This window comes from Pipistrellus hanaki (assembly GCF_964339955.1).
Source record: "Pipistrellus hanaki genome assembly, chromosome: 4".
Classification (NCBI taxonomy): domain Eukaryota; kingdom Metazoa; phylum Chordata; class Mammalia; order Chiroptera; family Vespertilionidae; genus Pipistrellus; species Pipistrellus hanaki.
The window spans coordinates 32,669,294-32,683,685 of NC_140506.1; the positions used below are offsets into that span (position 1 = coordinate 32,669,294).

Genomic DNA, 14,392 nt, shown 5'->3' on the forward strand with positions numbered 1-14,392 from the left:
CTCATAGATAGATGACAAACAAAAAGATATACCTACATACATACATACATACACACATATGCACACTTAGATGTGTGTGTGTTCAAACACAAGTCCTAACTGTCCAGTGAGAGATCAGAGAAGCAGTGAGTATACCAGCAACAATGAGCATATCTAACACCCAGCACATGAGACACAGCAGCTCCTTGGAGAAATGACTTATTCCATAGATAAGAGAGAATATACAGTAGATCTGGAACATCTTTTATACCTAAAAGTATAGAAATTCTCAAGGAATGATAAGGATATGTCAAAATGACACAGGAGCCAGTCAAAGTGCTCACACTGGTTAATTCTGAGAGAATTTGGGCATCAAAATAATGATAGCAATTGATTATAATCTAGTGAATAAATTAGGAATCCTTAAGCTCATACTGATATAAGTAAATAGATAAATAAATAGGGAGACAGGAAAGTTTTACCTGACAGTTGAAAGTCAATTAATAAATGTGAAAGGGCCCTAGCCAGTTTGGCTCAGTGGATAGAGTGTCCAGTCAAGGGCACATACATAGGTTGCAGGCTCCTCTGTGGCCCAGGTCCTGTCTCGGCTCCTGCAGGAGGTAACCAATCTATGTGTTCTCTCAATCGATGTTTCTCTCTGTCTTCCCCTCTCTCTTCCACTCTCCTTAAAACTCAATGGGGTAAATATCCTTGGGTGAGGATTAACAAAAATGAATAAATAAATGTAAAAAGGATGACTACCATTTGGAAACCTTTATAATAATTATTTTAGTCAAGGTGCAGAATGAGTAATAATATAAATGAATTAAAGTGAGGTCAGGAAAAGAATCTTTAGTATCTTTAGAATCTCAAAGTGTCTCCAGACAAAATATTTATTTATTAACATTAGATTACAATATCTGGTTGATATTATCTTACCAAATAATAAAAAGTTAACTTCACCAGCAATAAAATCAGCATCATGGTCTCCTGATGTGATGCGCTGAGATAAACACAGAGTCATTTTGTGGTATTCCCACCAAAAAAGCATATCCTAAAGCAATCGGGAGGAAACATCAGACAAATCCAAACTGAGGAACATTCTGCAAAGTAAGTGTCCTGCCCTCTGCAAATACGTCAAGATCATGAAAAAGAGAGAGGCCAGGACTGCTCCCAACAGAAGAAAACCAGTAAGACATGATAATTAAATGCAACACATCATCCGGGACTGGATCCTGGAGCTATAAAGGACTTTATTGGGAAAACATGTAAGATATTTCTCAAGGGCCATTGTAGCTCCAGAGATCTCCATGAGGTCCACAGAGGCTTCAGTTGGACTCACCACTTCTCAACTCCTCCTGTGGCCCGGTTGTTTCTTTTCCCTCCCCTTCACAGTTGTTGGTCCCAGAAGCACTGCTTAATAAACATCCTGCATACTGACCTTCATCTCAGAGTCTGCTTCTTGAGAACTCAACCTGTAACAAAAAGAATGAATAGGATTTTTTAAAATATTTTTTTTTATTGATTTCAGAGAGGAAGGGAGAGGGAGAGAGAGATAGGAACATCAATGATAAGAGAGAATTGATTGGCTGCCTCCTGCATGCCCCCTACTGGGGATCGAGCCTGGGCATGTGTCCTGACCAGAATGGAATCCGGGATCCTTCAGTCCACGGGCTGATGCTCTATCCACTGAGCCAAACCAGCCAGGGCTGAATAGAATTTTAACAAGTGAAGACAGAGGTAGTGTATTCTGGGCATGAAAAATAGTCTAAGCAAATTATTTTTATTAGAGGATAAGCAGAACAACTGGGTGGGGGGAAGAATGCTGGAACCCAGAGATCAGAAGGCAGTTTGATATGAGATGAAGCCCACATGGGATGTTGTTGACCATGTTAATGATTTGAGTTTGTCTTAAATGTAATGGAAAGCCACTGGAAGGCTGGAGGGTAGACTGTGGTGCATTCTAAGATTTGTATTTGGAAAATATCGCTATTACTGTTGCACATGTGAAACACATATTGCTACCCAAAAATTGCTACAAAAAAGTCACTTGTTGACACAGTGAAGCAAGACTGTCACTCTCTTTCTGGTGAACTTGAGAAAACTAGTAAGGAGGTTACTGAAGAGGTCTAAACCAAAGATGACAGTCACTTCGACTTTATGGTGGTGATGGAGATGAGAAAATTTGGATGTAAGAAATATTGATAAGGTAAAAAAATTGACCTGACTTGATGATGGGCTGGATATATAGCATAAGGAAAGGGAGGTGTTAAGGATCTGCCTATATTTTTGGTTTGCTTAACTAAATAAATGGTGCCAAGAGGATCAGATTTAGGGGAAAGATCATGCATATATTTTTGGACATAAAGAACCTGAGCCAAAACTGGTTTGGCTCAGAGGATAGAGCTTTGGCCTGCAGACTGGAAGGTCCCAGGTTCGATTCTGGTCAAGGGCATGTACCTTGGTTACAGGCACATCCCCAGTAGGGAGTGTGCAAGAGGCAGCTGATGTTCTCTTTCATCGATGTTTCTAACTCTCTATCCCTCTCTCTTCCTCTCTGTAAAAAATTAATAAAATATATTAAAAAAAAAAAAAAAAAAAAAAAAAAAACTGAAACCGGTTTGGTTCAGTGGATAGAGCGTCGGCCTGCAGACTGAAAGGTCCTGGGTTAGATTCCAGTCAAGGGCATGTACATTGGTTGCGGGCACATCTCCAGGAAGGGGCGTGCAAGAGGCAGCTGATCGATGATTCTCTCTCATCGATGTTTCTAACTGTCTATTCCTCTCTCTTCCTCTCTGTAAAAAATCAATAATATATATATATGAAAAAGAACCTGAGCTTTCTTTGACACAAGCAAATGTGGGGTTCTAGAAACCAAGGAAAGAGAAGGTTCCAAGAAGGAAGGAGAGATTAACTATGTTGAAAGCTAGTATAGAGAGATGAGATAGCATACTGCTGAAAAATCTCCAAGACAGAGTTGCTTCCGGGGAGTGATGAAGCAGAAGCTAAGCTGGAATGGGTTGATAAGTGAGTAGGAATAAGGAAACCAGAGACACTTTTCCAACACACACACACCTTAGTTAAAGCAAATGTACTTATATTGGCATTAAAAAAAATAGTGTCATAATTCTAACCAAATCAGAAATATTGAGTTCAAGCTCCACTTGGGATGAAATTTAACTTCAACTTATACATGTCATTTTACCTAGTTCTCTGTAGGAAAAGAACTAGCTCTAGAAAAACATGATAGTTGTTGCTACTGTCATTCAAATTAGAAAATAAAAATTCTATCCAAAAATTGCTACCAAAAAAAGCCACTTTGTGAGACAGTAAAGCAAAATGTCACTCCCTTTCTGGTGAGACGAACTCCCCAGGACCACATACCGCTGGCTAAGAATCTCCTTCAATCCTCTCCAGAAGAGAAGAACGGGTACCGAGTGCAGAGCCCCATTTCCTACTTCATGAATGTGAAATGCCACTACCATCCTTAGCCATGCACAAACAGTAGCTCTGTGTGTTGAATGCTCTCCGGTCCTCTCTCAGCCGACAGGAGGAAAAGCAAGACTTCCAGAGACACTACTTCAGAAGGAAGCAGCACTAAAAACACCGGAATCAAGGAGAGTGGGGAACTGTCCCATTAAACACATTTTGGACAGAAATAAAAAGGAATGCTACTCTTCGGTGAGCTTCGCTTGATCTATCCCACTCTGGGCCAACAAGTATCACCTGGTGCCTGTAAAAGATATGGACATTGTTGTACAAACTCAATAAACCAACAATGCTATGAAACATTCTGAAGTTAAAACCTCAGGACAGCTGAGGGGTAGTGTATGTTTGCTCTCTCTTTTGCCTCACATGGGAAAATAAGCATCGTTAGCTTTAAAAGCCAGTCCTTCCTCTGTGTTCTCCACAGCGTCCGGCTTTCCACAGAGCCGTATCCAAAACGTTTTGCCAGTTCCAGGCCCTGTTCTGCCTATCAGTGAGTCTTTTCTGGTTATACCCATATCACACATTATTTGGGAAACCTTCCACACGAAAAGCCAATAACATGAAATGTTGCCACCCAGGCCTTGCTCTCAAATGGCTAAATGTCCCAGACTAAGTTATAAAGTTCCACCAGGTAGAGACTATGATTCTCATTCTTTTGTATGTTACTAAGACTCGTCATGTATATGCAAATTAAGAAGAGGATTGTGAACTAATCATAATTTACACCGCTCCGAGCCCCCTTTTCCCCTCAGATTTCCCTGAGCAATAATAATGTATTGATAACTATATTTGATTCACTGCTCTAGACAGTCTTCACCTATCAACATATACAATCCTCCCAACAAACCTATGATACAGGTATTACTATGTCTATTTTACAGATAAGAAAATCGAGGTATACCGATTTCTTAATCCATGTGCTTGGACTGAAGAACAAATAGGACCTTGCTCACCCAGGTCTCGATATGCTAAATCTTGTACCAAAAATAAGAAGCTTACCCAGATTTTGATGAATAGGATCTGGGCACACCCGAAACTCCTTTTGACCTTAAACTCCCCTTTGGAAGCCAATAAATAAATAAATAAATAAATATAAATAAATAAATAAAATCTAAAAACCATATACCTATGGATGAGGACAGAGGGGGGTAGGGGGGAGGTAAGGGCAGAGGGTGGGATGGGGACTGGGTGGAGAAGAGCTGTGGGGAGGGGGAGGAGAAACAATTGTAATAATCTGAATAAAGATTTATTTTTTTTAAAAATCGAGATACAGAAAGCCCAAGGGACACAACTATTAAGTGGCAGGACTGGGATACAAACCAAGACGCAGGAAACCACGTTCCTAGCATTTTAGCAACAGAAAAAGAACCCAAATAAGGTCTGGTCCTCCCTCCCTCTGCGCGACAAGTCTCCGCCATATCCCCGACGGCCCATAGGCGGCGCTGCAGGGCCAGGTAAGCGCGCCCGCGGGGGCGAAGGGGGAGGCGGAGCCTCACCCTGCAGTGGGCGGGGCCTCGTCCGCAGTGGGCGGGGCCTAGGGGAGGGCCGGGCAGCAAGGACGCTGTGCGCAGGCGCGGGGCCGGGCACTCCCCCGGGAGTGGAGGCTGCTGGGCCCGATGACGTGGCCTGGCAACGTCCGTGCCGGTGCACCTCCCGGCACCCCGGCGCCGCCGGAACTGCCCGCGGCCTAGTCCCGACGCGATCGCGCTGGTGAGGCGGCTCCGGGGCGGCGGCGGCCCGGCCTGCGGGAACCCACGAGGCCGGTGCCATGGGGGAGTGACGCGCGGCGCCCGCTGTCCCGCGGAAGCGGTGCGACATGAGGAGACCGCGCGGCGGGGGCAGCGGCGGCGGCGGCTCCTGAGCCCGGGATGGAGGAGAAATACGGCGGGGACGTGCTCGCCGGCCCCGGCGGCGGCGGCGGCCGCCTCGGGCCGGTGGACGTGCCCAGCGCTCGGTAAGGGATCGGCCCGCTCCACGTGCCTGCGCTCGCGGGCGCTCACCCGCGGACCCGGGCGGCAGCCTGGCCGCCCGGACACACCTTCCCCGCCGCTGCCCTGCCTCCCCGGGCGCGCGGGGACCGGCGCCCCTCCCGACCCCTGACAGCCCGGGGCGCCCCTGGGCTGGGCGCGGGGCCCGCTTCCCGCCCCCTGCTCCCCGCTCCCCGGCTCCTCCGGCCCCGCTGCCCAATGAATGGTCTGAAGTCCAGGGAGGCTTTCGGGCAGACCGTTCACCGGAGAACTTGCCGATCAGCTCAGGGACAGGTTTTTCTGATCCAAGAGACGTGTTTTTGTTGGTTTCTCCCTAAAATAGTAGTTTAGTGACTTCTTAGCCTCGCTGACATCTTCCAGTGTAAATTAGGGGAAGTTGTCACCGTCATATCTCCCGGGGAAGAAATCAAAGTACAAACAGGTTGAACTTCGAAGCTCAGTAACTCCACACGTCAAGAATCCATCTGGTTTTCTTTTCCTTCCATGGTGAATTGTATTGTTAAATAAGAGATGTGTGTGCTCATTGTCAGAAAGCCCTCAGTACAGAGATTCAGAGTAAAAAGTGAAAACTCCTCTGTACCCTCCCGCCAGTACTCCCAGTGACCCCAGGAGGGACGGGCAGTGACACTTTGGGGCGTGTCCTTGACCTGTCCTGGGTCCTGAGTGTCCAAGATGCATGGAACATGGCCCAACGATTTGGTTGGAACTAGTGTGCATTGCCTTCGTTTTTAATGACGTTAAGGTTTTCTCGTTCTTTGAGACTTAAAAGTTGGTTTGATAAATGCTTTGACATCATAGAAATAGTATTACTATTTTTTGTGAAAATGAAAGAACACAAAATGCTGAAACAACTTAAATCAACTGCACTTTGGTAGTTTGAGTTTAATTTTTTCATCTATCAATATTTTGAGCAACTCATTTTATAAATAACAGATATTAGATGTTTACTCTGACATGACAACTAAATGCAATAGGTGATTCTGGTCTGGATTTAGTAAGGAAAAATGCTGAAAAGGACAGCATTAGGTCACTTGACAAAATTGGACAATGGACGATAGATCAAATTATCGTATTAATGTTTAAGTTTCCTGAAGCTGATAACTGCTGATTTTATCAGAGAATGGCTATATGCTTAGGAAATACAGGTATTTAGGGATAAAGGAGCATAATGTATGTAACTTAACTTAAATACTTCAGAAAAAAATTAAGCCTGTATTTAGGGAGAGAGATAAGGCAAATGATACAATACATTAATATAGAGACTCTAGGTAAAGGGTGTACTATTCTTGCAGCTTTTCTGTAAATTTGAAGTTATTTTTAAATAAACAGTTTATTTATTTATTTTTTTAATATATATTTTATTGATTTTTTACAGAGAGGAAGGGAGAGGGATAGAGAGCTAGAAACATCGATGAAAGAGAAACATCGGCCAGCTGCCTCTTGCACACCCCCTACCGGGGATGTGCCCGCAACCAATGTACATGCCCTTGACCGGAATCGAACCTGGGACCTTTCAGTCCGCAGGCTGACGCTCTACCGCTGAGCCAAACCGGTTTTGGCATTTTTTTTTTAAATAAACAGTTTAAAGTTGTTACTCAAGAGCTTATTGCCTTAGGTTGATGTTGGAAACAGTCCTTTGCTTCATTTGCATTATTTACTTAGCAGAGTTGCCCTCCTATTGTAGCATAATCAAATTCAACTCAGGACTGGTTGAATTTTGAATAGATTCCAGGTTTCAAGAGTTTTTCTTGATAAAAACTAAAAAATAAAATACTGGTTATAATCTGCAACAAAAACTAATTGACAAATCCTTTAATGGTGGATTTTTAAATATATATATATATATATATATATATATATATATATATATATTATTTATTTCAAAGAGGAAGGAAAAGGGAAAGAGATACAAACATCAATGATGAGAGAATCACCAATAGGCTGCCTCCTGCACCACGCCCCCTTCTCCCCCAACTGGGGATGGAGCCTGCAATCCAGGCATGTGCCCTTACCTGGAATGGAACCCAGGACCCTTCAGTCCACAGGCCCGTGCTCTATCCACTGAGCCAAATAGCTAGGGCTAATTGTGGATTTTTTAATGCATGAATTCACAAATATAAATTGTTTTAAATATTTCTATTTTGGTATGTATAAGTCCTTTATAGAAATGTGCCGAGTGGCAGCCAACATTTGTTTAGCTACTCCTATGTTCCAAATGCTTTGAGTACAGCCTCTAACTTAGCCCTTACCACAGTGCTGCAAACTGAGTAGCTGCGTCCTTGTTTGACAGGTTAGGAAACTAAGATGTAGAAAAGTTAAGTTTCCCAATGTCACACACCTAAAAACTGAACAGGGAGTCAGTTATCCAAATCCCATGCATAGTGCTTCTATGTAGTAGACACTTGAATATTTCCTGAGTGAATTGTGTTTGAATTACAGAGGTTTTTTTTGTTTTTTTGTGTGTGTTTTGTTTTATTTTGAAATATACACTAGAGGCCCGGTGCACAAAATTAGTGCAGAGAAGTGGGGGGGCCCTCAGTTTGGCCTGCACCTCTCCAATCTCGGACCCCTCAGGGGATCTCCGACTGTCCGGCAGTCGGACATCCCTCTCGCAATCCAGGACCACTGGCTCCTGACTACCTGCCTGCCTGCCTGATGGCACCTAACCCCTCTGCCTGCCTTCCTGCCTGCCTAATCACCCCTAACTGCCTCTGCCTGCCGACCTGTTCACCCCTACCTTGCCCCCCTGCCAGCCGCATCGTACCTGACCGCCTCTACCTCAGCCCCCAGCCTAAGCTTCAGTCTGGCCTCCCTCTGCCAGTCATGGGAAGGCACCATCCCATCACCCACTGCTGCTGCTGCTGCCACTGGCGGCCACCATGCCTGCCTGAGCCTTGGGCCTCACAGCCGTGGGTGCGCTCTGCTGCCTGAGCTTCGTGTATCTAAAAGATGTGTATTAATTCATGGAGATGCAAAGTAAAAGATTGAGAAGGATGTACGAACCCAGTTGGTCACCTATGAGAAGGAAATTAGGAATGACTTTCTTTAAAACTTTTATAACAACCAGCTTCTCAGGTGTGCTTTTGTTTTTTATTAAAAGGGAATTAAAAAATGGAATAAAGAAAATTAGTATCAGAAAGATCATAATAGTAACATCAAGAAGTATTTAATGTTCCATATGACTAAATCTTGCTGTTAAAATGCCAAATTTTATTTTTATTTTTAAAAAATATGTTCTTCTTGATTTCAAAGAGGAAGGGAGAGGGAGAGAGAAATAGAAACATCAATGATGAGAGAGAAGCATTGATCGGTTGCCACCTGCACGCCCCACACTCAGAACCGAGCCTGCAACCTGGGCATGTGCCCCTACCAGGAACTGAACTGTGACCTGGTTCATAGGTCGATGCTCAAACACTGAGCCATGCCAGTCTGGCTAAAAGTGCCAATATTTTTACATTTTGTTAATACATTAAACAAAAATTATTTAGAAATAATTTCATATTGCTCCCATCTTCTTAAAACTAGTATTTAAATATAATTTACCTTGTCCTTAGTGACTTCAGGTCATTTTGAGCATTATCTGGTGAACTGGGCTTAAATAGTCATTTCTTCAATGGCTCCTTCGTAGTGCCAGCGTTTTGTGTATGTTGTTCTCTGTACTTTGAAGTACTCTTCCCTTTTTCTTTTCTTTTTTTTTAAATATATTTTATTGATTTTGTACAGAGAGGAAGGGAGAGAGATAGAGAGCTAGAAACATCGATGAGAGAGAGTCATCGATCAGTTGCCTCTTGCACACCCCCTACTGGGGATATGCCCGCAACCAAGGTACATGCCCTTGACCGGAATCGAACCCGGGTCCCTTCAGTCCCCAAGCCGACGCTCCATCCATTGAGCTAAACCGGTCCCGGCTTCCCTTTTTCTTGATTCAGGATTCCTCTTTTGCCCTCGTGTGCGCATTTATACATCTCAAATTCTGAAGATGATCTTTGCTTTCCTTGATCACAATTACATAATTGCTTCCACATCTAGCCCTTTAAATTCTATTATTTTTTGGGTTAACCTAAGATCTTAACTCCTGGAGGACAGGGACTCTTTTATGTATTTAGAGTCTTCGATAATACCTAAAAATGTGTTTAGATGTAAGTAACCAAAGTAAGAGCTTTCTGAACAAATAGAGACGTAACCTTACGTCTAAGAAGCCATTGGTTGCCTGGCAGGGTAGCTCAGTTGGTTCTGGTGTCCTGGGCACCAAAAACGTTCTGAGGTCGGGCACTTATGGGAGGCAACTGATTGATGTTTCCTCTCCCCTCTCTCTCTCATCAATAAAAGCATATCCTTTGGTGAGGATTTTTTTTTTTAAGAAATCTTGGTACCAGATTCTTTGTCTTTGCTCTCTGCCTTCCTAAGTGTGACTTTCATATTCAGGTTTGTAAAATGTGTAACATTTTAAAGGTAAGTTTTAGACAGAAGCCCTCCCTTGAAGGCAGGAAAAAAAAAAAGGTAAAAGGATTTCTAGCTATATCTTGCCCTTTTATCAGGAAGAGAACAGGTTGTACCTAAAGCCACCCTGTCAGGTTTCTCTTGGGTCTCGTTGGCATCTAGCATATAGTAAAGGACGCGAGGAATATTTGAAGAATGGCTAAATAGCACATGAAGAATGTACAAGACTCTTGGCTGACATCAATATTTCCCAGACTGCTGTGGTTTTTACTATAACTGTTTTCCCTAGTCTTGGGGTTTGTTTGTTTTTTTCTTTTAAACAGAACATGATTATATTTAATTATATTTAATGTATAAGTTTGATACAACCAAAAAGTGAAACACCAGAGTAAAATAATAACAAAAGGCATTTCATTTGCAATGTATAAGAAATGGTTAACATCTTTAGTCATAAACAAGCTCTTAAAAACTAGTAACACTATAATGCAAGGAAACTTTTTTCTTTTAAATATTTTTTTATTGATTTCAGAAGAGAGGGAGAGAGAGTTGGAAACATCAATGATGAGAGAGAAACATCCATCAGCTGCCTCCTGCATGGTAGGGGATTGAGCCAACAACCAGGCATGTGCCCTGACGGGAATGGAAACGCCACCAGCTGGGCTCTGTTTTTTCTTTCCTATTTTGTCGACAGTTGTTCCTTATGTATGTGTTTCTATCCTATTGCCTTATTTTTACACCTAGTTAAGGCCTTTCCTCTATTTGATTCCATCCTTTTCTTTATTGTGAATTGATGGCTGAGTTGCTGTTGGTTTAAATTGCCAGAAGCTTGAATGCCTCTTATGTACTATATTACTGCACTATATATATATTACGGTACTAAATATTACTGTTTCACATAAGTTTAATTGTAGAGTTAGCACTTTTTCATTTGGTAAATGTTTACTGAACACATGTTATGCAAGTCCCTGTGTTAGGAGCTGAATAAATAAAAGATTTCTAGCTCAACAATTATTTTTATTGGCTAATTTTGATTGCTACCACAACAAGAGTATTTAAATAGTTAATTTACTTACCTCTCTGATTTTTCCCCTCTAGCTTAAATGGGTTAATATTACTAAATTAATCTTAGATTCTAATATGCATTTTATTTCATATGTAAGATGATTTTATTGTTCATGTGAACCAGTGTGAATGTTTAGTTGGAACAGTTTAGAGGATGGGAATTTTCAAAATCTTTTGGATGAACTTTGATTTTCTGTGTGACATATTAAAAAGAGCATACTTAAAAGTGACATGGGCTTGACCCTAGCTAACTCTGTGGACTTTAGCTTCCCTTTTTTGGATTTTTGTTTGTTTCATTTTTTATTTATATATGCTTATACTTTTTATAATGATCCCTACTACCTATATAATAAGAAAAAGCAAAGATTACAGAGTTCCTTGTGATTTCAGTGATATTGAAACTTGTTTCTGCTTTTATTTTTCAGATTCACGAAATATATTGTGTTACTATGTTTCACTAAATTCTTGAAGGCAGTGGGACTTTTTGAATCATATGATCTCCTAAAAGCAGTTCACATTGTTCAGTTCATTTTTATATTAAAGCTTGGGTGAGTGTGTATGGTTCTTTTTTTCCTTAATTTTTTTTATTTCTTTGAAAATCCTGTTTTAACTGAGTATATTTAGGAAATTTTATGTGGAATGTTTTGAAATAGAATACCTAAGGTTAGTAGTACAAAGAGATTGATTTTAAAAATAAATAAATAAATAACCCTGGCCAGTGTGGCTTCATTGGTTAAAGCGTCATCCTGAATACTAAAAGGTTTCCAGCTCAATTCCCAGTCTGGGCACATACCTGGTTTCCAGGTTCCATCTCCAGTCAGAACACATGGATGTTTTTCTCTTCTCTTCTCTTCCCTCCCCTCCCCTCCCCTCCCTTCCCCTCCCCTCCCCTCCCCTCTCCTCTCCTTTCCCCCCTTCCTTTCCTCCCCCTCTCTCTAAAATCAATAAGCATATCCCTAGGTGAAATTTTTTTTACAAAGGGGATTGTTGTACAGTAATAGCTTGCCAAAAACATAGACTTTTACCTTCAATTGTGTTAAGGAGGGTTTGACAACTTTCTGCTTAATTGAAGACAGCTAGATTCTCATTCTGTTTAAAAACAATCTGTTGCAGTATCTTAATGTCAGCCAGCCTCTGAAAGCTCCCTGTACACCCCTGAGGGAATAAGAGGCAAGCAAATAATGTATTAGTTTGTATAGAGATAGTATTCCTAAAAGCAGGGGTCTTCAAACTACGGCCCGCGGGCCACATGCGGCCCGCAGAGGAGTCTGATCCGGCCCGCCAGGTTTTTTGGGCAGTGAGCGCAGCCGAGGTGTTACAGTAGGAATTAGTAGTTCATATAGTCCGGCCCTCCAGCTCTCTGAGGGACCGTGATCTGGCTCCCACTTTAAAAAGTTTGAGGACCCCTGCCTAAAAGGGTCTTGGAGGCCCTAGTGATTCCCAAGCTATACTACCGGTATAGTCCAATCTTCCAGCAGGCATAGAATGTTACCTGAGACTTGTCTTGGCACAGATGTTCCTTATTTTCTAAGATAAACCATGCTGGACTGTGTTCTCTACATGTTTTTTTCATAGTCCAAGGTCTTTATATAGTATAAACTTAACATAATTCTGCATATAATAAGAAATTCTCTAAATAAAGATTCTCTGGAACTTGAGATTGATATTGATTACCCTCTGTGTTAATAAAAATATGTTAAAAACTCCTGGGGGTATAATTTTGTAATATTTATGGAAAGTGATACTTGACTAGGAAATTTTAAGCAATATTTGTATGCATTTTTATGTAACTATTTTGGGAAAGTGAAAGGTAAGGACATACAATTAGTACTTCATTTTTATTAAGATTTATTATTACTAAATTTTGGATAAGATTGGAATTCTTTTCTTTGGTATTTCAAGTATTAAAAAGTACCCTTTTCTTTTGTGGCTTTTGAACTGGTTCAGAAGGCAAGTGCAAAAAAAGAGTTCCCATGTTGCAGTGGCTGCCTTATTAAAATAAAGATTGTCTGGCCAGTGTGGCTCAATAGCTGAGCATGAACCAGGAGTCAACTCTGGGTCAGGGCACAGGCCTGGGTTTCAGGCTTGAAACCAAGTAGCAGGCCTATAGGAAGCAGCTGCTTGATGATTCTCTCTAATCATTGATTTTTTTCTCTCTCCCTTCCTCTCTGAAATTAAACACACACACACACACACAATAAGTATTGTTCTTTAGTGTAATTTCTTTAGAGGTTAACATACTTTTCAAGTTATAGTGTATGTATTTATCTAAAATAAGTGTTTTTACTTAAAACCAAATCTTGTATTTAAGATTAATTAATGTTTCAATATCCACAGGACTGCATTTATTTTGGTTTTGTTTCAAAAGCCATTTTCTTCTGGAAAAAGTATTACCAGACACCAGGTGAGTTTTTTGCTGAATCCTTTTTCCCTAGCTGCTTCCCAGTCACCGGGCCAGATGACAGTGCTCTTTCCTCGATCAGGGTTACTTAACGAGTAATTTAAGTACAAAGCAGAACATTCCCACAGTTAGCTTATCTATTCAGAATTGGAGCATCAAGAATAAATTATAACGGAATTTTTAAAAGTGCAGAAGAGGGTAGCCGAAACTGGTTGGGCTCAGTGGATAGAGTCGGCTTGCAGACTCAAGGGTTCCGGGTTCAATTCCGGTCAAGGGCAGCTGATTGATGTTTCTTTCTCATCCATGTTTCTGACTCTCTATCCCTCTCTCTTCCTCTCTGTAAAAAAAACAATAAAATATATATATTTTTAAATGCAGAAGAGGGTAGAACATTTTTAAAACATGCATATAATTATTTTTTTTAGTACAGGATCTTTATTCTGAAAGGTTTACAAGTCAGACATGGAGACATGACCCAGAACCTATTACAAATGTCATTTGACTTGTTGAATGGAAATAATAATACCTCACTTCCATAGGAATAAATGAGTTTGTACATATAAATTCTTAAAACAGGGCCTAACATAAATTCTATAAACAGCGCCTGCAATACATACTATGTCACCCTCATCATCATTATCATTATTCCCTTTAGTCGTCTGAGGTTCAAGATACATACCAGAAATGTCCTTCGTTCTGCATAATCTTCTCATATCATCACCTGTTTGGATAGTAGTTATCCCCTATTACATGTTTACTTTTGGAAATCTGTGCCATGATTTTTTATTAGAATGGCAAATTTAAGTACCTGTTTTAGAGACCGAGATTGTTTTTAAAAATAGGATTAATATTTTAAACCACATCTTAACTTTTTTCTTTCTTTTCAAATTATTGAAGCACTTACTATTTCTGATAGAAAAGAATTTAAAGACTAAAATATTAAATGTTCCTAGTACATTAGTGATAAACTAATTTGGGGGGAAGGGGGAAAGAGACAAAAAGATTTCAAGATCCAACAGACTCCTGGAAACCA

General features: G+C 41.1%; 1 protein-coding gene across 1 annotated transcript in view; it reads left to right on the forward strand.

Moving 5' to 3' along the window:
- Positions 1–5,048: 5,048 nt before the first annotated feature.
- The window catches only part of SLC30A5 (solute carrier family 30 member 5), a 30,784-nt gene continuing 21,440 nt past the window's right edge, over positions 5,049–14,392 (forward strand). The window contains exons 1-3 of the mRNA XM_084880895.1: positions 5,049–5,422; positions 11,384–11,506; positions 13,296–13,362. Coding sequence (XP_084737021.1) covers positions 5,337–5,422; positions 11,384–11,506; positions 13,296–13,362 — 276 coding nt within the window. The 5' untranslated portion in view covers positions 5,049–5,336. The remainder of the gene's footprint in view (positions 5,423–11,383; positions 11,507–13,295; positions 13,363–14,392) is intronic.